The following is a 24,836-nucleotide window of genomic DNA, read 5'->3' as shown; positions in this document are numbered from 1 at the left end:
TTTTAACATAATGAAGCCACATCCTTCATGTCTGCTCAACACGCCTGGCCTTACTTTCAGGGCTCCTTGGGGAAAAGCACTCGAGTAAACGGCTCTCCAATGTAGGGTTTCTTTAGCTCAGGGATTCCCTTTTCTGCTCTTCCCTGTCTGCATCATTTGGAAACATCTTTTAAAAGCCATGTTAATTGATTGGCTCAGGCCCTTGATGGGGTGGTCGGTTTCACCGCAGACATGGGATATATGGCCTCCTGGGTCTAAGCCGAGAGTCTTGTATGGTGCCAGCTGGGAGGGGCAAGAATGGCAGAAAATCAATTATTTAAACACATTCAGCAGCTCCACAGGGCTGACATAGGTGGGCAGTTTGGCAACTGGTATATTCTCCTTTTAATAATAAACTTTAAAAAGTGGCACACGGAGGGCAGCCTGATTGCTCTGTGTGCGGAATCACCATCAAGAGATTTTGGAGGCATAATTTTTTGGCATTTGGGCAGCTGCGGATCACTGGTCCTGGCACCTCTACTTATAAGTCTGAGATAAAAGGGCAGTGTTTGCAAAAAAAAAAAAAACAACACCAAAAAACACTTTGCTTTTTGTCTCTTTATGGTACAAATAATACATGTCTCTTTCTGATAAACAAAAGGAAGAAACTAAAAATCTCAAATCATTTAATGACTCAGGTGGGCTTCCAGACCTTTCTCTGCTTATGCACATACACCCACCCACTCACCTCTCAGGGTGAATCAGACGATGTTACATGTATGGCAGGGCTCTGCCCTCTTCAGCCTCTCCGCATGTACACAACTTTCGGTGGGTCACAGACCCCCAGAGACCCCAGTCAACCATGACTGGGGCCAGTGAGGCCCCTTGAACGTTGTGGAACGTAACCTGTGTCCTCATCTCTCAGGCCCACAATAGTGTATGAAATTAGGCTGTGGCCTGAGTCCAGAGACTCATCCAAACTGGCCTGGAGGTGCAGCTCCTTCCAGAAAAGCCAAGACAGTTACTGCTGTCATTAAGCCCTGAGGAAGGCTTAATACCCACTTGGTCTGAGGTCAGGAGGCTGCGACCAGCCCATGCCCCCGCCCCCCGGCTCTCCCTGCCCAAGGCCATGACTTCCGGATTCCCCCAGAGTCGCAGCGACCTTGCTTCCAGCCTCTGAAGGGCACTGGAGTAGAAGTGATTCAGACTCCGGCGAAGGATGTGCCCAGCATCTCAATCTTTTCCCCCTGCTGAGCCCGCCTGGGCCGGGGCCAGGAGCCCTGAGGAAACTAGGGGCTTTCGTCACATTCCTGATCTGCACTGTGGCGTTTCCAAAACCGGTTCCCACCTCCTCCGCTGCAGGAGGAGACAAGCCACCACTGCCTTCCAGGTGCCTGCCTTCTTCAGTCACCCACACCACCCCCTTAAGATTCCCCTGATTTCAGAGCAAATGCTTACAGATGAGTTGATTGAGACTCAGAAGTGACTTGCCCGAGGCCACACAGCAGGCTATTGGCAAAGCTGGGGTCCAGTTTTAGGTTTGTGTGACTCGAGTCTACCAGTGCTCATGAGGAGTCAGCCTTTGCGCAGCCTCACCAGGGAAACATTGGCCTGGGAGGTTTCTGTGCACATGTCAGTCATTTGTCACTGTTCCCCTTGAACCTGAAGGATATTGAGTCTCAGAGAGGTTTCATGGCTCACCCAAGGTCACACAGCTGGAAGTGGCAGGGCAGGAAACCAGGCTCGCAGGATTCCATATTCTGTTTCCTGCCAGAACTGCGATGGCTTCCTGACGAGCCCGAGTGGAGGTACTCTGTGGGTGGAGCTGCTGGAGGCGGCCCAGAGCCCGAGCTGGCTGTGGGGAAAGCGGGAAGCTGAGAGCCGGGAGGCCGGGTCCCCGTTGCCCCAGATACGCTGTGTGTGCTGCGTCTTGGCCCTTTCTGTTTTCAGAGCCTGTGCATGTGAGGAGCCGGCCTGCTTCTGGCACACAGTGGGCTCCACACCTAGTTGGTTCCGCTTCCCTAGGGGCTTTGAGAGCTGTTTGCAGAGCCCAGTTTGTATCGGTGACCCAGGTGGGCACCCTGGCCCATCCTTGAATACAAGGCTCCTTGGAGTTTCCCTGTGCACAGGGGCTGTGGAATCAAAGGCCAGCTGTGTAGGCTTCCCTTCATATGATGATGTGTGTCTGAGCCATCCTCAGCTCAGACACACGTTATCACTGAGGCCTCACTCACCTGTTCAGTCTGCCAGTCTGTCACCAGACATTTACTGAGGGTCTGCTCTGTGACAGGTACTGGGTCCTGGACTAGGCCTGATGGGTGGATACCCATGGGTCTTGCCCTCCAGAAAGGGAGGGGTGGATCCTACGTGTGTCATGTCCTTTACATCATCATAATTACTCACGAGAGTGTGTGTGTGTGTGCGCATGCACACGCACATGTGTGGGGTGGTGGACAAAATGTACTCTGTGCTCTGACCCGACTGTGCTCTGACCCGACTCAGATGTGCATAAAATGGATCTGTTTCTAGAGACAGTCTCATTTTACTCTGGAAAACTGGTGGCAAGAAAAATGTATTTTTAAAAAAATTAGCTCATTAAAGAGAAATCAATCTCTCCAGATTTAAAACAGGCTCTTCTGGATAAAAGAGTCAGTTCAAGTTGAAACTTTAGACAAGTTGTGTAAGAATTTCTAAAGGCACTTCTTCCTCCAAGCAGGTGCAGCTCTATACCAGGAGAGTGGGATGTGGGCTTTCAACCCACATTTGCTCCCTCAGCCAGGCCTTCTTCAATGGTAAGCAACCTGCACAGCTGTCCATGGTGGATTTGTCAGACTCCCCATTGAAACTGTCCTGTCTCAAGAGATCTCCCTACCCCCTCATCCCTCCTCTTTCCAAGATGGCTTTCGATGCAAGCAGCTTGTGTCTTTACAGGGTTAGGGGAGGGCCACCCTGCTCTTGTTTTGGACTTTGGGTCCGCAGACCAAAAGAACACTGTTAGATGGCCATGGCCCCCTGAGGACTGGATATCCAAAACCCACTCAATCTTGTATCTGAGGCTAAGTGTGTCTGTGTGCCACACCCCTGCCTGTGACATCTGGCTTTCACCATCCCCCACCAGGACACGGTAGGTGAAGTATTCATTAAAGTGGTCACTGGTTCCTGACGCCTCCACCTTCCCATCAGCAGAGGAGAAAATCAGAGTGAGTGGGCTTAACACTCAGCACTGTTAGGTGCCACAGCAGGTAAGTGGGTGGTGGAGCTGCCCCTGCCGCCCCATCCCTCCCAGTCTGGGGGTGGCCTGTTGCCTCGGGCAGGCCTGGGGTCCTGCTCTTAAGCCGTAGTTTCCCTCCCCCTACCGTGGGTACCCAGCTCGGGTGATCCTTGGTGGCCTCCCTCCAGTCTACCCAGGCCCTGGGGTTTAGGGCTTCCCTCCTGGAGCCGGGTCCCACCGCTCTTCCTGGGTGGCCTGGTCTGGACTGTGGAAAAGGGAGTTGGCAGCAAGGAGTGATGTCACAGGGAGGCAGAGCCGGGGCTCCGGCAGAAGGGCCACAGTCCTGCCAGTCAGTCCTTGGGCAATACGCTGCCCACGGGAAGGCTCGTCCCATGTGGTTCCCGAGGGGTCTGGTGCTCACTGGCTGGTCTTCAATCCAGCACTTGGATGTGGTGACAGTTGACAGTCCCCTCCTCTGGCCTCATGTTCTGTCTTCTCTCTCTCTCCGGCCCCTCTGCCCACCTATCCAGCCTCCCAGGGGCAGAGTTTGGGATCAGCGCTGATCTTGCATCCTTGAGGAGACAATCAGAAGAACCAAGAGAATTCACTTCCCTGGGGTTGGGGTGGGGGCACTTCATTATCACATCCAGTCTCTCACCTTTCAGTGCTGATGGGCAGGACTTGGTAGGGACAGGAGGCTGCCCAGGGAGCCCAAAATCAGGCTTGGAACTCCACTCCCTGGAGCTGAACTCCAGCTCCTGGTCAGTCCCACCTCTGCCTGCCTATAAAATCTCCATGTCTCACACCACGCTCTGTCTCCTACTCCAGGAAGTGACTTGACTCTTCCAAATTGGAATCCCATGTGGGCGCATTTGATGGGAAGGGACGTGAATATTGCCATTAAGAGATGGACTTACTGCGTGAGAATTTCCCCCAGACACAAAGGGTATTTAAAAGATGGTGAGCAGCTGCATGTACTACCCACGCCCACTAGGTGGCAACATGAGCATTTATGGCTCCCTAGGACTCCTCCAGCTAGACCCACCCCAGAGACCACAGCCTCGGGTGTTAGGTCGGGGCAACAGTGCAAGGGGGCTGGGCCTTTCTGGGAACCCCGCCCTCTGTCTTCTCCCTCCCAGTCCCAGGCCCCTCTGGAGGTGCTGTGGCAGCCAGAGAGGTGGGAGTCCACGAGCTTGGTGGAATTCCGGAGTCCATATGTCCTTGCTGGAAAAAGTGTAGTGCCAAGCCCCCTCCACTCCCAACCCCAAAGTAATTTAAAATAATAACAATGCCAATACCTCAATAAAACTGGGGAGGGGGGGAGATGAAAAAAAAAAACCTCAATTCTATGTCATAGAATTAGTTTCATTATTCCAAAGTGATGCTACATATGTAGGTAGGCTGATTTCTCTCTCTTGTGCTTCTAAGCACAAGTCAGTCAGCCCAGCTGTGTGACCTCAGGCACATCACTTAGGCTCTCTGGTCCTCAGTCCTCGGCTATAAAGTGGAGTTAGTACATGTTCAGTTGTTGAAGGACCACATAAGATGATGGATGTAGACTGTTCAGCTTCAAGCCTGGGTTGCAGTAGTTGCTCAGTAAACAGTGGTCCTTTGGGTTGTTATTGATACAGGCTCCTTTGGGCTGTTGGGGTGTGTAACCCATAGCGCAGGAGACCTGGCTCTGGCGGGTCAGGAGCAGTTGGGGTGATTGGGGGTTTAGTTGATATTCGATCAGAAAAGTTGGGGAGAGCCTGAGCTAAGTATCAGGCACATGGGCCAGGTATAGACATGAGGCAAGTGTCAGGAGAGGAGATGGTCCCAGGCTAGGCATCTCCCCAGGTCCCTCAATGCTCTCCCCGGAAACTGGCCCCTGTGAGAGGTGGCTGTTTCTTCTCACTTTTGAGACAGAAACATGGAGATGCTCAGAGAGAAACTGAGACTTGCCCAGTGGGGAGAGTGGGGACGCGAGCCCAGGTGCGGTGGCAGCCTGCTGGTCAGCCCTCTCCTGCTGCATCTGACACAGAGGGGGCTCTTCCTGAGCATACCTGCCCCACAGTGCTGGCCCTGGGGTCGGGGGATGGTCTAGGCAGGTACAAGGGGGCTGGCGGACAGTGAGACTTCCCTGGACTGTCTCTGTGACTGCTCCAGATCTTCTGCCCTACACTGCTTCTACACGGCTGCCAGCCTCGGGACACAGCCTGTGCCTTTGACACACACATACGTGTACGCACACACAAACCCACCTGGGAGAGCGGAGAACACACGACCTCCCCAGGGGGTATTGACAACGGCCTCCCTGATCACAGCCAAGACCAATGCCCCTGTTTTACAGCTCGGGAGCCTGAGGCCAGAGTGGGGAACCAGACAGAGTGGAGGGATCCCCATGGCAGTGGCCCAGGTCAGTGGGAGGAATAGGCCAGGGAGCTATCATTTCTTCAGCACCTACTAAGTGACTGGCTTAGTGGGGCATTTAACTCACAATAGTATAAACATGAAATGGTCTCATTTCTTAAAAAAAGAGACAATATAGCTGTGGACTCAGAGTTTTAACTGCACTAGGCACCTCCTCAGGCCCCAAGGAAGCTCTCTGCCCCTGCTTCTCTCTGATAGGGGCACCAGTGTGGATCCGGGGAGCCTCCAGCTCAGCCAACATCCAGCTGGCAAACAAGATGCCCTTCCTTGCAGGCATCCTGTCTGTCTCTATAATTCTCACAGGGCCTCCTCTTTCGAATGCAGGATCCTTGACAGCTTTGGTCCTTGTCTTCAGACCTTAGCTGCCAAGCACACAATAGGAAAAAACTCCCACTGGGCTGTACTTGAGTCAGATTCATGGGTGAGGGTTCGGCTCCATTAGCCAGAGACAGAGTAAGAAAGGAGGGGGGTCAAGGTGCCCATGGCTGTGTCTACCTCTCTCCTTTTTCATTTCTTTGACAAACATTCAGTGATAATGTGTTACATCCTGGCTCTGCTCACAGGACTCATTAGTGAGCCACAGGCCTGGTCCTGCCCCCGTGTAGCTGGCCTTCTGGTGGAGGAGAGAGAAGACACCATAAATGAACCGTGGTCCTAAATGACTCAACATGGCCATGTTAGATAGTGTTGAGTGGAGGAGCTAGTGATGGGATGTGTGCACAGGATGAATGGTCGGTGGGCCTCCCTGAGGAGCCGACCTAAAGCTGAGACTGGATGAGTCGCAGGAGCGGTCTTTGGGCAGGAGGAACAGCAGTGCAAAGGCCCTGAGGCAGGAATCAGCTAGGTGTGCTGGAGAATAGAAGGGAGGCCAGTGTGGCTAGAATTTAGACAGGGAGAGTACAGAGTTTCATGAGATGTTATATGATTATTTTAATCTGTACATGTATAATTTTGATATGAATTTTAAACAATAATTGAAAATCAACAATAGTGTTACTGAGTCTAAACTCGTTCTGCTTGCCACATGACAGACCAATAAATCCAGAGACAAGTTGTTGGGGCAAGGAACAACGACTTTATTCAGAAAGCCAGCAGACTAAGAAGGTAGCAGATTAATGTCCTGGAGACCCATCTTCTCCGAGTCAGAATTCAGGCTCTTTTAATACTAAAAAGAGGAGGGGATGTGGTTGGTTGTTGCAAACTTCTTGGTGTGGAAATCCTTTGTTCTTGCAGCTGTCCTGTAAGGTCAGGTCATGATGTTCCTGTACACCTCCAATAAGACAAATGTTATTCTCTGTTCTGCAACTTTTTATCTTTATACGAATGGAAAAGCGCTATACCCTTTAAAGGTCAGAGCCCTGAGAATGGGCTCTCCTGTATATTTCAGGCTACAGGCAACATTCTTTTATAAAAGGTGCAGAACCAACATGACTTAGCACAGGAGTCAGAGCACAGGGTTAGAACCAAAGGAACAGATCTAATGTGGAGTCAGGTTTGTTCTTCCCTATTACATAAGGGCTCCCACCCCTAGCACTGCCCAAGTCGGATGGAGCTGATGTCCTGCCGCAGCTGCCTTGCTGGGCAGGGGCGTGGTCTCAGCCCTTCCTTTTGGCAGTCCTTGCTGAGGCTTCCGTGCTCCCCATCCCAAATTCGGACAGCCCGAAACCTCTCTGCCCCTCGGGTCCCGCACGGAGAATAGTGGACGGACACCAGCTGGGTGTCTTCCGGTGCTGGCAGGCCCTGCCAGACCTCGCCACTGGCTCTGCTGCTTGCCCACGGGGTCTCTGACTGCAAAGGCTGTTTTCTGTACTAATTGACCTCCTTGAAAGTCAAAGCAGGTCGACCAGCTGGCCCCCTCCAGAGTGCCTCCAGAGCCTCCTGCTGTTGGAGAAAATGAGTTTGTTCAGCAATCTGGGTGAGGCTTAATTCTGTTAAAGCCAGCGTCCTCCCCTTTCCTCCTGTTTTAAGAAAGGTCCTGAGTCTGTGTAGGGAGGAAGCCGGGGGCTCCAGGGCTGGAGGATACTCTGGATCCCAGCTCTGCCTCCCACGGGCTAAGTGACCATGCATGAGTCCCCTGCCTCCTCTGAATAATCGAGGGAGGGATGTCGATCTTAATAGTTCCAAGGGAGGGCTGTGTGGAATTCACTGGCGGTGTGCACGCTGAGTGCAGGTACAGAGAGAGAACCGTGGTAGGGTGAGTCCTTCTTGTTCTGTGGTGAAGGACCTGAAACTGAGTAGCCCCTTGCCCACAGTACCCGAGATAGTAGTCATTCTCCTCTCCTGGACTTGCTCACTCCCCTCTGGCCACACGGTGACCCCTTGCTTCTCCTTACATGTGCCGACATTCTTTTTTTTTTTTTCATTATAGTATAGTTAGTTACAATGTGTCAATTTCTGGTACAGCACAATGTCCTAGTCATGCATATACATACATGTATTCATATTCTTCCTCTTTTGGTCTCTGCACTGCTGTCCCCCCCACTCCAACCTTCGTCCCCCTCCCTCCCCCCATGTCTGCATGACTCCCTCCCTCACTTCCCAGGGGTCTCTGCTAGTGTGTGTAGATTCTTGTCCGTCCGCTCCCCCGGCTTGAGTTTTCCTCGGAGCTCTTATCAGCATCTGACCTGTTATGGTTTTTTTGGGGGGGTTGGTGGTGGTGGTTATCATCAGTCTCCCTTCAAAAGAATGGAAGATTCTAGAAGGCCAGAAAGCACTTGTAGTGGGTGAATTGTGATCCTCTCCCCAAAGTTATATCCACATCCCAGAAACTGTAAACATGATCTTATCTTTAAAAAGGGCCTTTGCAGATATAAAATTAAGGATCTTGAGATGAGACCACCCTGGATTACCCAGGGGGCCCTGAATCCAATGATGAGGGTCTTTATAAGATGCACGCAAAGGGGAAGGTGGGAGGCAGAGACTGGAGGGAGGCAGCTGCAAGAACGCCTGGAGCCACCAGCAGCTGGAAGAGACCAGAAGGATGCCCCCCCACCAGCCCCCGGAGGGAGCGGGACCCTGCCGACACCTTGATTTCAGTCTTCTGGCCTCCAGAACTGGGAGAGAGTACTTTTCTGTTGTTCTAAGCCCCTGGGTTGTGGTCATTTGTTACGGGCAGTCTCAGGAAGTGGAAACAGCTCTGTATCGCCAGTACCCTGAGGGGGCCTGGAATGTAGCCGAGCAGGGGGCAGCGGGCTTTCTCTGGGAAGGATCAGAGAGCAAACATCTGAGGTTCTGTTGGCCAGACGCCTCTCCAACTCTGCCTTGGAGCCTGACGGCAGATGCAGGTAACAGGGAAATGAATGGGCGTGGCTACATTCCAGTGAAACAGCATTTGCGGACACTGACATTTGAATTTCATATAATTTTCATGTGTCACAAAATATGATTCTTATTCTGATTACCCCTCTGACCATTAGAAAATGTAAAAGCCATTCTTAGCTTGTGGGTGGGACCCAAGCAGGTGGAAGGCTGGATCCGGCCAGTGGGCCGTGGTTGGCTGTTTTCTGTCGCAGGTGCTCGGTGGGGATCTGTTGAAGGATTGAAAGAACATCACAGGCAGCAGCTGGAGGCTCCAGTCAAGGAGCCCAGAGACCGTGATGAAACCGTTTATAGACTAAGCCCCCCAAGGATTAAAATAGACTTGGATTCTGGGGCCCTGCAAGCTGCTGAAAGCAGAGGCCTCACCCCAGGATTTTCGGCCTCAGGGAGGGACGAGTACATGTTAGGGCTGACAGGTCACTCAGATGCCTGGCTGGGGAGGTTGTTCCCAGGTCCTCAGTGCTGGTCAGTGTCCTGGTGGCTGGAGTGATGGAGGAGACAGAGGGAGGCCATGACAGCTCCCTTGAAAGATCGGAAGTTGAGCTGTGGGTTTAGTGAGAGTGGATCCCAGGATAAAGTTCTGGTGGAGCTCTGGGGACAGTGGAGCTAAAACTCCAATCCAGTGGTAGCTGGAATTAGGCCAGGAACATAAATGAACAAAGTAGGTCTGATGTAGGACAATAGGGAATCAAGGGGGACTGTGGCAAAGTGGGGAAACTGTCTCCCAGCTGAAGCAATTGCTTATCCCCAATCAATTTGGCCAGCTGGGACTGCAGGCCCAGTGCTGGCAGACTTTTAGGTTGTTTGTAAGAAGCTGGAAAATTGAATACTTTGTATGCAATCTCCTGATTTAAAATCTTGGCTCAAGAAAACAAACAACAACAACAACAACAACAAAAAAACCAAATAAAAAATAATTTAAAAAGCACGCAACAATTAAAGAATAAGTAAAAAAATAGAAAAACAAAAACCAAAAAAATCTTGGCTTAAATTAAAAAAAAACGTCATGCCAGGATCTGTCCACAGTTTAAGTGGATATTGTTAAACCCATCTTATGGTTCAGAGGGGCTAAGTTGCTTGATCAACAACACACAGCTATGAGACAGCCAATCTGGGCATGGGGGACCTCACAGTCTTCCACGTGGGGGCCCTGTGTGGCCCCATTCACGGGATGGAGATGGAGGGGCTCAGAAGATCTCTCCAGCTAGGAGGGCTGGGTCCTTGACGCCTTCAGTCAGAGAGGGCAGGAGGGGGATGCTCAGGTTCCTGGAAGGACAAAGCCACACACGACCCTCCTTCTTGGTTGATGGAGAAGTGGCTGGGCATACACTCCCATGTCTGATGGAAGCAGCTGTCACTCGTGTTTGCGAAGGAGGCAGCCCTTCTGTGAAGAAACCTTGGGAAATCAGATGGGACTGCTGTGCCTGCACTCTTAGGGGCCTGGGAAAGCACGTCGCATGCGATTAGGGGATGAAAGGTCCCCTTCCCCTTCTGCAAATCTCCGTCTTGTCTTCGCTGTCATTTCACAGTTCCATCAGAACCGGTGACTGTGATGGTGGAGGAGGATTTGCTCTTAATGGGTCTGCCCAGAATTGCCTTGTTTTCTTGCCGTCAACAAACTATATCCCTTAATAAAAGTTTCATGACTCAATTTAGTGAAGGAGACATGTAATCCCAGCCCCTTCTGCCCTGATCTCAAAGATTATCTCTGGCAGTGGGTCCCAGGAGCGTTCTTGTGTTTGACACAAGTGCCATTTCCAGGGTCATTGCCTACCGAGATCGCCAGGGCACTGGCAGGCAGATGGAGACACCCACGCCCTGGGAGGACCTCTTGGCCACTGCCTCCATCCGCCCTCTTGTGGTGGTCATTGGCCACTTGGGCTGTCCGGAATCCATTCTTGTGTCTGCCTTAATCGCCTGTGGGGATTGTTCGCAGGCCTACCAGCCCTTTGCAATAACACCCCAACAACAGATCTGGGCAGAGGTGCTTAGACCAAGAGAATGCATGGGGTGACTCCGTGTGAGTGCTCAGGGCAGAGCTCAGGAGGCTTTGTGTCTTCCACCTTTGCCTCCTAAGACCCCGAGACTGCTGTGCAAAACGAGAGCCCCATCTAGCTGACCAGAGGGAAGGGCTCACGTGGGGAACTGAGGCACCCCAACCAGCATGGTGGCAACTTCCAGGTGTGCAAGTGAGGTCATCATTGATCCCCTGGCCCCAGTCAAGCCATCAGAAGACTGCGGCCCATGAATGACGCTGAGAGAGAGAAGCATAGCTGCCTAGATTCCAACCCACAGAATCATGAGGATAATAATTGCTGCTAAGTTTTGTGGGTTTGTTAGACAGCAACAGATAATGGTTGTAGCCACCTCTCTCTCTGTCTCAGGCACGATGTTTGGGCAGGGACTGACCCCAGACACAGCTCCAGGGGCGAGTCCTGAATCCCTCCACCAATCAGAGCATCCCATTCTCTCTGTCTACAGTGAGACATCAGGAACCATTTGCTGGGGCTTCTAATAAAGATAAATTTCTCTGCTGTCTAAGAAAGAGCTGATGTGGTGTGAGAATGTGAGGTCAGGAATCATGGCAGCCATTTTGTGGCCTGGGGAGACCCTGGAGCTTTTGGGGAACTTTCAGGTGGAGCCAGTGGTTGGGGAGATGAAGCTAACACAGTAGGAGGTAAACCAGAAGCCTGGAGAGGACGCACGTCCTTGACATCTTTGAGCTGCTAGATCAAACCACCCCTGAAGCTAGACCTCCCCCCGGGGTTTTCAATTATACAAGCCAATGAGTGACCTTTGAATGCTTTAAGCAAGCCTGAAATGACACATTTCCCTCTAAGGTGTGGCACAAGTACACCCAGGGATATACTTACAGATTCTTTATAAAAGCAATTGGGGCCTGTGTAGACCAAGATGTATATTAACAGATGTGCATCAGAGCATTGTTCCTATTGATATATAATTGCCAAACAATAGCTGATTGTTTAAATACATTTTGGGACTTGCATACGGTGCAGTACTCTGCAGCCACTAGAGTACAGTGGAGGCCAGCAGATCTGAACTGAAGTCTTGACGGTGTGTGGCCTCTGTTTCCTGTGTGACCCTAGACTAGTTCTGTAACTCTCCTGAGCCTCAGTTTCTCCCTCTGTAGGACTGATACAAGGGTATTGCCTACCTATAGGATATCTGTGAAAATTAAATGAAATACGTGAAGAGCTCAACACAGTGCCTGGAACATTCCTAAATGTGCAATTAATAGTTATTATTAGCAATAATAATGGGCTGTGATCATGAGATGATTTCAAATGTAAAAAGCTGGATAGAAAACTGAGCCCGCAGTGTAATTCAATTTTTGTAAAATGTACGTAAAAATTTGCATTAGAATACTGAAATGTCCACCAAAATGAATATCAGCTAATTGCAAAATTGCAGGCAGGTTAAACATTCTTTACACTTTTTTGTATTCCCTAAATTTTCTGCAATACATTATCTTTATAATCAGAAGAAAAAGCTATGAAAAAGGAAGGAGGGAAGGAAGGAAAAAAGGAAGCGAGGGAGGGGTGGAGGGTGGGAAGAAGAGAGCTTGTGGATGATAAAACAATTCCAAGACGATTAAGAAGCACATTTTCTATGGACTGGTGTTGCACTGTTGACCAGGCGTCAGGCAGCCCCTAAGATGGCCCCAGTGATCCCTGCCTTCTATTCTTTACATTTCTGAGTGGTCCTCTCCCATGTTGGATAGTGCTGACCTGACCTGTGTAACCCATTGAATAGATGGAAATGACGTGTGATATCCAAGGCCAGATCATACAAGACACTGCAGCTTTCACTTGGCTTTCTCTCAGATCCCTCACTCTGGAGGAAGCCAGCTGCCGCATTGTGAGGACAGCCAAGCAGCCCTATAAGACAGGCCAGTGTGGCAGGGATTTGATGCTTTCTGCCGACAGCCAGCATGAAGCTGAGGGCCTGCCATCTGGGAAGTGGATCCTTCAGCCCCAGTCAAGCTTTCAGAGACTGAATCCCTAGCCGGCATTTTAACTGCAACTTCATGAGAGACCCTGAGCCAGAAGCATCCCACTGAGCCGATCCTAAATTCCTGACCCAGAGAAACCATGAGATGATAAATGTTTCTTGCTGTTTTGAGCTGCTATGTTTGGGGTGACTTGTTACACAGCACAGATGATGAGTACACCTGGAGAGAGGAGTTCATATTTATCGAACACACATCATTCCAGGGATCCCCCAAACATTTTTTCATGTCACCATCTCAACATGAACCCCTTAACCAACACTCATATAGTGTTTATTATAAGTCAGGTATTGTTGGGAGCATTTCATATATTGCTTATTTAATTCTCACACTAACTCTGTGAGACAGAAGATATTTTTCTCATTTTGTAGATGAAGAAATTGAGACCCAGAGAGATTAAATGGCCAAGGTTACACAGCCGTTGGTGAGAGAACCAGGATTCAAACTCAGATGGTTTGGCTCCAGGGTCTACAGGCTTGCCCATCAGGCTATTTTAAGAGAGAACCCACGGCCCAGCAGTTAGAGCAGCTGGATGTCCTTATGCGTCCCCTTGCTTTCTTCCTCCTTCCCCATCACAAAATGTAAAGACATATTTTACATCTCTGGGAGATACGTTGGCCATTTTTGCTTTTGACACACTTTTTCTGTCGATCCTGTATGCTTTGTTTTCAGAGAAACATTGCGGGTTCTGGCGGGGAGACGCCTCTAGTTCACCTCTTCTTCTCTTCCTGGTAACCTGGTCTTGCTGAACTGGATGGTGGGGTCCACCAGGAATTCCCATCTGGTTCTTTCCTCTTTGAAGACATGCCACACAAAGGTCAGCAGGGAGAGGGCTTAGGGCTGGATACATGAGAGAAATAGCTAGAATGTATCAGTTCGTCTTGTTCCAAAAGTGCTGTAGCAAATGACCCCTGCACCCCCAGCCCCAAGTCAGTGTCTTGAAGACACTCATTTGTTCGCATGGACCTGTGGGTTGGTCGGTTGACTGATTTAGGTTGGACTCGGCGAGGGAGCTCTGCTGGTCTTGGCTGGTCTTGTCACATATCTGGGAGTCAGCTGAGGGGCTGTCAATCAGATCCTTCTCCTGGGGCCAGCGGTCTAGCCCAGGTGTGTCCTTACCATGGCGATGACAGACATGCAAGTGGAAATGTGTAAGCGCTCACGAGGCCTGGACTGAGAACTGAGCCAGCAGCATTTCTAACCTCATGCTGTTGGCAAAGCTAGTCACATGGCCAAGTCCAAAGTCAAAGGGCAGGGAAGCAGGCCCCGCCCATGTGGAAGGGCAGTGTGAAATGGCCCAGGGCACAGATACAGGATGGATAAAGAATGGAGGCCAAGGATGGAATCGACCCCATTTATTCATCTCAACAGCCTACATCCATCCATCGTGTGCCCATCTTTTGTTCACTGTGCAAACCCCAGCCAAGCCCCTTCCTGGGTCAGCACTCCCTCAAGAGTGCTGGCCAGGAGGTGGATTTCCTCTTCATGATATCCTTCACCCAGTGAGGGGGGCTCTCCCTTCCACTGGGTTGAACCCCATGCTTGGCTCGCCTCACTCCTGGGGAGGCGGGGAGGGAAGACCCACCGCTGTTCCTGCTACTGTTTCTCCATGTTTTGCTGCCTTCACCCTTTTTAAGAAAACCCTATTTCAATTCAATGGATTTCTTTTCTAGCCCAAACTCCACACAATGTGACATAAATATCTTCAATTAGAAAAACCATAAGACAAACAAATAAACAAAAACCTCTCCTGACCCACAGAGGATGGAGTTGGCCATGCAGAGAGTTCGTGGGTGGAACTTCCAGAGGCAACAGCTGCCAGGTCAACGCATCCCAGGCCACGGGAACTGGAGTCACACCCCTGGGGCGGAACTCTAGCTCTGCCATTGACCTTACAGGGCACACTTCTTTCAGCCTCAGTTTTCTCATCTTGAAAATGGGGCTATAAGGGCACAGTCTTCATGGGGCTGTTGCAGGGAGAAAATGAAGGTTGTTTGTGTGTAGGTCCGGGTACACTGTGTGGCACGTAGTAGATGCTCATTAAATTGTCTTTCTCTTTGCTTTACTTGGGAGACTAAACCAATACAAGGAGTGTCATACAGATGTGTGTGTGTGTGTGTGAGCATCTTCACTGGTTAACAGATGGTGTGGTAAAGAGAAGAGGCTCCAGGAGGTGTGTCTTGATCAGAAACCTCAGGAAGATGTGAGCACAGGCGAGAGTCACCCTTTGCCACTGAGTCCCGTGTCCCTAACCTTCCATCAGAGTGTGGAACTTGGGTGTCCCTTGCAGGCTGTGCCGAAGCCACAGGCCTGGACTCAAGTCCACTAGAAGCTCAGGGTGTCTCCTGGGTGGTGGGGGAAGCTCTGGTTCCCAAGTTTGAGAGGCCTCATGTTCTCACATTGGTGGCATCGCCATCCCCCAATAACAGTCTCCCCTTTGCCAGTCTCATCTGTCACGTCACAACAACCATGTCCTCAAAATGCCTTCTGGTGGGCTTCTCCCAGTTTTGCCACGTCTGTGCCTCAGTTTCCCTATCTGTCAACAAATCTAGAACCGTACCTGCCTCAGAGGGTTATTTGTGGATGTAATGAATTAGTCTGTGGGGCCCCTCTTACATAGCACCTGACACAGGGTCCGTGTTCTCTATTATCACATTTATGATTTGTATTATTACTGCTAAGGACAAGATCTTCGCAAAGAAGACTCTTCAATGATACTTTGTTATGAGATGGGGAGGGACCCCGAGTGTGACCTTAAACAACTGCTGAGCCTGGAGATGAGGCTCATGTGCTTCTTTTGTGAAAAAGACAAGGGCTCACATCCCCTGACCTCTTCTTGGGTGCCACGTGACTGTCAACTACTTGTCCCCCCAAAAAACAAAGCACCCAATCTGCTCCTCCAAGAGGAAGGTAATTTTTAAACAATGCGAGAGAATGTAACCGCTTTTTGAGAGACACTTGTGCTGGAAAGAGCATTTTGAAAGCAGATGTTTGGAAATGTTTCCATTGTTATGAGCTTTTATTGCCAAAAAGCAACGAACGTGTGTTTCCCTTAAAAACTCTCCAAGTCTGCACACTTTGAGAACCTAAAAACAGGAAGTTCCAATTTCAAAAAGCTTCCAAAAGAAACTTTCAGGGGGTTTTGAATCCATTTGTTAAAAATACACGGATACCAATCTTCTGATTTGTCTGCAAGACTCAATGACTGACATCAAGGAAGATGGATGTATATTAGCCAGATTTCACCAAAAACGGTTCCCCATCTTGAGAATGGGACTAAAATATGAATATTGATATTTAGAAAGCACAGTCCATGAGATGCTTCTTTCATTTGGATTTATAAATCCAAATTTCAGCGCTGTTTTCAGCTCTAACCGCCATTCAGATCAAGTATGGAAATAACCCTACATAGAACTAGACTCATTTATTCATTTAATGGCAGTACCGGGGACTGAACCTAGGACCTTGTGGATGCTAAGCACATGCTCTGCCATTGAGCTGTACTTCCCCCCCAGAAATAGACTCTTGAATCACCATTTGGTAGAACATTAACCCATACTTTAAAAAAAAAGTATATGCAATTGCATTGCTAGCTGTAAAAAAAAATATTACTAAGAATGTTTAAATAAAGGCCAAAAGGTCTATTATACTGTTTGTAAATAAAATAAAAACATATAAATACAATGTTTGTTTAATCTTTATGTCCTTGAAAAGTTTCTAGTTTTTATATATGCTTTATACTGTTCGTAATATATTTCTGCATCATTATGTAATTTATAAATATTTATGCCCAGCTGGACACCTTTGCTCTTAATCACTTAATCGAGTCCCAGGTGTCCCTCAGGTTGCTCTCCTGCAGTTTTCGTTTCCTGGTGGTGGGTGGATGGGGAGAGATGGGGCTTTCTTCTTGGTCCCGGGAACCAAGGCCTGTGGCCCCGCTCTCGGCCCCTAGAGGGCAGCAGAGGGAAGCAAAAAAACAGTTTGGAAAAAACCACTCAGAAAAACAGCCCAGGAAGAGCTGGTTCAGGAGAACTTAAAATGCCTGTTTTCTCCCCAACCTTCCTCGTTGTCCCGCCTCCAGACAGTAGTAAAACAAACCAGCTACAGCTCCTGAGGACTGGGAAAATTCCCACCAAGTACTGGGAACAAGGAGGCGAGTTTGAGCTGTGGGACTTTCACCTGGGCACTAAATTCACCTGGAGACCACAGAGAGTCAGCCGTGGACGCTGACCCCGGCCCTGCTACTTCTTGAGCCTCAGCTTCTCCAGCTGAGATCGAGTAAGGATTCCATAAGGGTTCAATTATATCCCTTTGGCCAAAGTGCTTGACATGCCTTCGGTCCCAAAGAAATGTTCCCAGACCCTTTCTTATGATTCATTTATGCTCCAGCCCCAAAGACCCTCCCTAGCCTGTCATCCAGAGGATGTCACAGCTGATGGTGGGGACCCTTGTGAGGCTCTCCTGTCCAGGCCTGTCTCCTTTCCCTCCTGGTCCCTCCCTCAGAGCCAAGGCTGATTTGCCCGTCACCCTGTCGCTGTGGTTTCTGAGCACATTTTTGAGCAGATGTCCTGGAGTACGTGTGTGCCCTGGCCTTGTTCTCTGTGAATGCAGCCAGGTAGCAAGTCCAGGCTTCCTTCTCATCCCAGAGGAGGCTTCAGTGCTCGGCATGGACCACAGCACGTATCTTCTGACACAACTCCAAGATGCCTCACCTCGCAGCCACCTACCCCACTGACCCCTGGGCAACCTTCCAGAAACACAACCCTGGGCATGTCGTGTTCTTGGCTCCCCAGTCATCACTGGATCTTCTTCGCTGATAGGGTAAGATCTAAGCTCCTAGGTTGATGTTCAAGGCCGTAGGATAGGTGTTCTCCCCAACACACCCCTATACCTAATGTTCAGAGCCTCTTCTATGTGCCCTCAGTCTCCTCATCTGTCAAATGGAGGCAACTAACCCCTTGCAGGTTGAGAGTGATAGGGGATGGAAGACTCTTCCTGTGGTGAGGATGCTCAGCACCTGATGATGTCCCCTTCCTCTACCCCATTTACAGATGGGAAAACTGAGGCTCTGAGAGACAGGTGTGGCCCAGATATGGCAGAGCCAGGACTAAAATTCAGATCTTCCATCCTCCATTCAAGACATCTGCTAACACCTCTCAGCTCAACTCTCCCTCCTCAACGAGGCCCCTGGTTGCTGCCTCTCGCGTCCTGTTTTACCATCTATGATTATCAAATTGATTAGCAGTTTCCTTGTTCATTATTGTCTCCTTCTCTAGAACGTAAGCCGGGTGAAGGACCTGGTTGGTCTTGCTCACTGAATGCCTGGCACAGAGCCAGGGCCTGATAAATTCTTCTTGAATAGTTGTTGGAAGCACTAAGACAGTTTTAGAGAAACTCCAGCTGATCACTTGCTAATGAAGTGGGTTTCTTTTTCCTCCAGAGAAGCCACCCTCTGGGACTTCTTTGATTGCACAGAGCTCCAGGGTCCCTTCTTCCCTGGGGAAGACTGGCCCTGAGCGGCAGGCAGCCTCACGTTACACACACCAGCAGTGCGAGGCCGGCTTTCACAGAAGCCCTGGAGAAGCATCTTAACCAGGGAGTAAAGTGTGTATTCGGCTTAGATACCTTGGGAGTCGATGTTTAAAAAAATCTCACCGGTAATTGGAAATTGGCTAATCCCTCGCTGTAATTAGGAGGGCCTGGAGGCTGGGGATGTTCTGGTTTCCCAAGCTTTATTTCAAAGGTTTAGGAAACAGGAAGTGACTTAGGAAGCCCAGAAGCTGGTGAGAGCCTTTGCAGCAGCTGACTCCAAACGGAAACCGAGACGCATATGGGTCATGTCCCTTCAAAGCATATTCATGTTTTCTGAAAAGTATGAATTTCATTATTAATAGCAACAATTTTTCTGGTCAATTTTGTTGAATATAAAAAGGGCGCAATTCCCAGCTGTACGGATCCATGAGTTTTCATAAACTGCATGTACCTGTGTGACCAGCCCCCAGAAGCCCCCCACCCCACGCCATGGCCCCTCCCGGACACTACTCCACCTCCCGACTGTAATCATCATCCTGTCTTTAGCATCATAGACGGGTGTTATCGGAAATGTTTAGGGCCTTGATTCCAGGTTCTCAAATTCAAATGCCTCCAGGGGTCCCTCAGCTGGTATCCCTAACGATGGAAGGGCCCTGTGGGACTATGGCCTCTCCTGCCCCCGTACGGGGACATCTGCCAGTGGTTGCCATGCAAAACCGCAGGCCCAGTGTTGGCAGGTAATTTGATCTTGCAGGAGAAGCTGGAAGTCTAGATTTTTACACGAAATCTCATGATTACTGAATGTTAGCAACTCATGAAAATTTAACACCCTGTGGAGGCCAATTCCAATCAGGCCAAACAAAACATGCTTGTGGGCCAAACGTGGCCTTGCAGACTGCCAGTAGGGGGCACTTCAAGGGACCCCCCCCCCAGGCCCGTGAGGGAGACAGTTGTCCACAGACATCACAGCTCAGAGGAGGGGTGACAAAGGGCTGGATGGTAGGGGCCAGGGGCAGACAAGGCTCTGCCGTGCTTGGAGCGATGTTTAAACAGCACTTTGAAGGCCACACAGGATAAGTGCAGCAAGGGCGTCCAGGCTGAGGGTGGAAGGAAGGCAGAGGCCTGGAGCCTGTCCCAGCCCAGGGACATCAGGAAGAGGGAAGTGATGTGGTGTGGCGGTGGTGTGGGAGGGGCAGGCAGAGGGGCTGAGATGTGGGCAGAGCCAGCTGCACAGGACCTGGAGAGGCAAACTGGGGCATCTAGACTTTGGGGAGTGCTTGGAGGAGGTTACGTGGAGGCACTGGGCTTATCTCCCAGGCAGCAAGTGCAGGGGAGGAGAGCTGGTGGGGGGGAGCTGGGGAACAGCGGAGAGACGGGAGGCCTTGGTCTATGGCAGTGGCTGAAGAGGAGGGGGAGGGGTTTGGGCCCACATGTCTGGCCTCCTAAACAAACCCCACCCCCACCAACCCCAGACAAAGACCCTCCTTGACCAAACCTTAGTCAGGCTCCTCTGAGCCCTCTTCTCAACTAGGCCCTGACCTTGGATTCTGTCCTTGGCCTGCGTACTTCATTTTTAGCAAGAATCCTATTGGTTCAGTTTAACAAGAATCCCTCATTTTCAAAACCCAGTCAAACCTCTCATTCCCAACTCTGGATATCTTATCCTCCCGGGCCACCTTCAGCAAGAATTCTGTCAAGTCACTTTAGCCAGAATCCTCCCAGCCCTGGTGTTTCCTCTTAGTAACTGTCCATCCACTGACCCCCTCCCTGCTCCCTCCTCTTGTCCGGCTTGTTTTCAGAGTTGAGGATGATCTCTCGCTCCTGGGGCAAAACTTCTGCACTGGTCCCTGAGTAAAGGCTGCCTTCCTGTCTTAACAAGGGTCAGGAATAATTTTTCTTTAACACCTGTCCACACCCAAGGTAATTCCAACTGAATCACTCTTTGAGGATAAAAATACCCATCTATCTAGGGGACCTGCTAATGAGTTTGGATTCATTTCAGAAAGGGTGTGTAGACACAAGAAGTGGCTCCCTCTGGTGGCACATCTCTGACCCCTTGCCCTTAGCTCCAGCTTGAGTACAAAGCCCAGGGCAAAATCAGTCAGAACTTCAGATCTTCTGGGCCATCTTCAGCCCCACCCTCCACTGGCTCCTCTTGAGGCTGTCAAACACCTCAGAGTCATCTTTCACGTCCCACAGCCGATCCTTGAACAAATGCTGCTGGATCTGCTTTTAAAATCAACGCAGATGCAGCCTGGTCTGCACCAGCCTGGTCTGAGCATGACGTGCCCGACTTCACTCACTAGCCCCTAGCTGGTCTCTGGGTTTCCTCTGTTCTTAACCCAGCATCTGGAATGGTCCTGGTATACTCGAAGTCAGATGTGTCTCTCCTCTGCTCAGAACATCCCCAGGTTCCCATCCTACTCAGAGTAAATGCCAGGGTCCTTATAACAGACTCCAACCCTGTGATCTGTCCCCTCCCCCCATCACCTCTCTGCTCTCCCCCTGCCCACTCAGCTCTGGCCACACTGCTCTCAGTTCCCCCTACCTCAGGGCCTTTGCACTGGCTGCTCCCTCTTCTTGGAACCTTCTTTCCTGGGATATCTCCATGGTTTGCTCCCACCCTCCTTCAAGCCTCTGCTCCAGTGTCACCTTCCCAGTGACCAGAAGCCCTCATTTAAAAATCACAATATGCTACCCTCACTTCTATCTCTCTCCCTGCTTTATTTTTCTCCCTGGATCTTAACACCTGCCAATTCTACAATGTACTTATTAATGCTGTTCATGCTCTTTTCTCCCTGGTGACGAGCATCCAGTAGGCGCTCAGCGAGTAGAAGAGTGTCTTAGATGGAAATTTCAAACTCCTCTGTGCTTTCTCTTGGTATTTCTTAAGAGAGCGTGGTCTCTGAGACATAAGTCACTTGGGCTCTCTGCATCTGGATGCCCAGGACAAGGTTCCCAACCTGTAGGTCTCTGAGTCCTGCCCACATGTACACAAACCACTGTCTGAAGCCCCCACCCAAGGGATTGGTTTTCAAATGTGTACAGATACTCCTCTGATGAATATTGCATGCCTGTTTAGAAGTGTTACTGAATTCCTTGTAGCTGTTTGCCATGATTTATTTTCTCTGTCAACCAATACCCTCAGTGCCACCATTACTGCATGGAGGTCCTCCTTCTCTAAATAGTTGGGAATGCCTTGCCTACGGCCAGAAAAGGGATCTAATAAACAAGTCTGGAGACCCCTGGCCATCCTTCTTACGGGTTCCTGCCAGGAATTCCTGCCCACAACTACTCTCACCTACCCCCGGGCAGAGTAGCAGCAGCTGCCAGTGAGCACAGGCTTACCCACCAGAGTAAGGCAATTCATAATCCGTTAACCTTGAATTCTGCAAGCCCTGCCACTCCACGAACTGGGGGTCGTTGGAACAGTTCTCAGCTTGGGCAGAATTCAAATGAACTCTTGCAATCAACGTGCAATTAATTGTTGCACATCCTGGGCATCGGGCATCCTGTGCTGTGCAGTGTGACAGGGGTTCAGGGAACATGGTCATCTAAGAGTAGAGGCAGAGGTGACAATGGAGGGCTCACAGTTGGGCAATCCCACCTTGCACAAGAGATCCTGAAATGCTTTGTGTGAATTTGGTCCACTGACCTTGGTTCAGATGTTAATAATAATGGCCAGCACGTATTTTGCACCTACTATGTGCCAAGTGCTTTTCGTTGGTGTGATCTCATGACAATAGCCCCAAATTCCTCCCCTTTTTATAGATATGGAATTGAAGCTTAGAGAGGTTTAGTAACTTGTTCAAAGCCCACAACTGCCCAAGCCCCAGGGTGGCCTGACCCCAGAGTCAGTATTCTTGACCATTTTGCCCCCACCCCAACCTTGAAGATTCTGGGTTGGCAGCCTCTGCGGCGCACCCTTGCCTGGTAACTGCAACAACTTTGTGTCTGGCATGGGACCTCCTTGGGCCATGATGCTCAGGTCTCAGGTGGGTGGGGATGGCCTGCGTGGGGAAGCCCCATGTGTCATACCCAACACTTGGCATCCTGTGTGAGCCACTTCTTTGCCACCCTTCTGGCTGTTCCATGCCATGATAAGGAGCCCTGGTGATTGCAGCTTCATCCAGGAGCCTGTCCTGTTGGCTTATGCCGCCCGAATCCCCCTGGGAGACCCCCCAGGGGAAGCACAAGCCCGGCATTTATGATGAGGCATCTCTCCTGATGAGTCCCGCAGCTCCAGGATCAGTATGAGGCATCCCTTCCAGCGGGTCTTGCTGCTTCTTAGTTGTGGGAAGCCCAGCAAACTCAACTCTGCAGCTCAGATTCTTTGGGGCTCCTTCCTGGGGAAGTCCTGCTGGTGCTTGTCCCTCGTGGGGCGCCCCAGCAGGCTCTGCCTTCCTCTCCCGAGGGCAGGGCTTCTCTAGTTCCCGCGTGAAATGCCCCTTCCCGGCTTATCTTGTTGCTCCACGTCCCTCGTGGGAAGCCTCTTTTTCCGAGAGCGCCTTTCTGGCACCTTCCTTGCTTCTCAGACTCCCCACGCGGATGCGGGTCTCTTTGAGGGGCGTCTTTTCCCTCCCGGGCCCCTGCCCGCGCCCGGTGTGCGGCGCCCCCTCTCACCGTGAGGGCGGGCGCCAGAACAGTGTCGCCGGCCGCCTGCAGGTGTCTCCCCACGGAGGGGCGCGCGTCCCTGCGCCGTGGCCGCTGCCAGGCGCCAGCGACTCCTCGCCGAGGTGCATTCGCGCTCCGGGCTACGGGCGCGCCGGAGCCGCTCCGCCGCCGCCCGCCCCCTGCGCCCCCCGCGCGCCGCGCCCCCACCCCGGGGGGCGGGTCATGGGCCCGCGCCGCGTGCGCCGCCGCCCATCGCAGGCGCCCGAGCCCCGGGGCGCGGCGGGCAGCGGCCGCTGACGCGGGGCGCCGGCTGCCAACTTCGCGCGCGGAGCTCCCCGGCGGCGCGGTCCCGGCGGCGCGGGCGGCATGAAGACGAGCCGCCGCGGCCGAGCGCTCCTGGCCGTGGCCCTGAACCTGCTGGCGCTGCTCTTCGCCACCACCGCCTTCCTCACCACATACTGGTGCCAGGGCACGCAGAGGGTGCCCAAGCCCGGCTGCGGCCAGGGCGGGCGCGCCAACTGCCCCAACTCGGGCGCCAACGCCACGGCTAACGGCACCGCCGCCCCCGCCGCCGCCGCCGCCGCCGCCGCCGCCGCGGGGAACGGCCCCCCTGGCGGCGCGCTCTACAGCTGGGAGACAGGAGACGACCGCTTCCTCTTCAGGAATTTCCACACCGGCATCTGGTACTCGTGCGAGGAGGAGCTCGGCGGGCTTGGTGAGTGAGCGGCGGCGCCCGCGGGCTCGGCTCCCAGCTTCCCCGGGCTGCGCGGCCCCGGCGCCCGAGCCCCAAACCCGCGCTCCCTCTTCACGCCCGGGCTGGGGGCCCGCGCCGCCGCCAGGACGCCGTGCCCCGCGCTCCGCAGGCTCGGCCGGACGTTCAGGGGGCGGGGAGCACCTTGGGCAGGTCCGGGGTTGGGGTGGGGGGGCGATCGGACGCCGAGCGTTTGGGACGCTCCGCCGTTTCAAGGTTCCGGCAGAGCTCCTGCCCCTTCGGAGCGCCGGACGCCTTTGGGGACGTCGCCTCCCAGAGACGCGTCTCCCGGCACCCTCCCCGGCTGCGGGTCGGAGGGGCGCGCGTTCCTTTCCGCGCCAGAACTCATCTCCATGCTCGCCCCTTCCCCCTCTTCCTTTCGCGGGGCACTGGATACTCCCATCCACCCTGTCCCGCCCGGGGTGCTGGTGGTGCAGGGACTGTTGCTATCAGCCGCCCCTCCCACCGCAGATCCCAGGAGCCGAGATGGTCATTCTGCCAACCCCATTCCCAACCCGCCCTAAACCGCTCACAGACCGGACTTGGGGAGCGCAGGAGTGGGGAGTGGGGACAGTCTGGTGGGTTCCCAGCAGGGAGCCCTTCCTGTCCTGGCCCCCGCCTGGAGAGGATGCTGCAGGGTCGGGGAGAGGAGGCAAGCTGGAAAGCGGGACAGCTCGGAGAGGCTTCGATCAGAAATGGGCAGGAGCGGGGGCGGCGGTGAGGGGTGACTTTTCAGAAGGCAGATCAAACTGCTTCCTTTACCTCGCACCCTTTCCTGTGCCCGCTGGAGGCAGCCAGGGCCGGAGAGAGTGTCTCCCCGGCAGACAGTGAAGCTGCTGGCAGGACTCAGGGGATGACGGTTGTGCCAGATGCTGGGGGTGCTGGTCTACCTACCCACCCAGTGCCTCCTAGATGATGTTGCTCCAAGTCCAGGTGTGGGGACTCTCTTGAGTGAATTGACCTCTTTCCCCAAGGTTAAACCTCCTCCG

The 24,836-nt window shown here is 52.0% G+C and overlaps 1 protein-coding gene and 1 non-coding gene across 2 annotated transcripts in view; both read left to right on the top strand.

The window, feature by feature from the left end:
- Nucleotides 1-399: 399 nt before the first annotated feature.
- LOC116147285 (U11 spliceosomal RNA) lies at nucleotides 400-518 on the top strand. The gene has a single exon (XR_004130817.1). It is a non-coding gene; the product is annotated as a U11 spliceosomal RNA (small nuclear RNA).
- Nucleotides 519-23,413: 22,895 nt separating this feature from the next.
- The window catches only part of GSG1L (GSG1 like), a 186,437-nt gene continuing 185,014 nt past the window's right edge, over nucleotides 23,414-24,836 (top strand). Inside the window, exon 1 of the mRNA XM_064478546.1 lies at nucleotides 23,414-23,811. Coding sequence (XP_064334616.1) covers nucleotides 23,463-23,811 — 349 coding nt within the window. The 5' untranslated portion in view covers nucleotides 23,414-23,462. The remainder of the gene's footprint in view (nucleotides 23,812-24,836) is intronic.

Source organism: Camelus dromedarius, chromosome 24, assembly GCF_036321535.1.
Source record: "Camelus dromedarius isolate mCamDro1 chromosome 24, mCamDro1.pat, whole genome shotgun sequence".
Lineage (NCBI taxonomy): Eukaryota > Metazoa > Chordata > Mammalia > Artiodactyla > Camelidae > Camelus > Camelus dromedarius.
The sequence above is the reverse complement of the archived record's forward strand: the minus strand, read 5'-3'. Positions and strand labels throughout refer to the sequence as shown.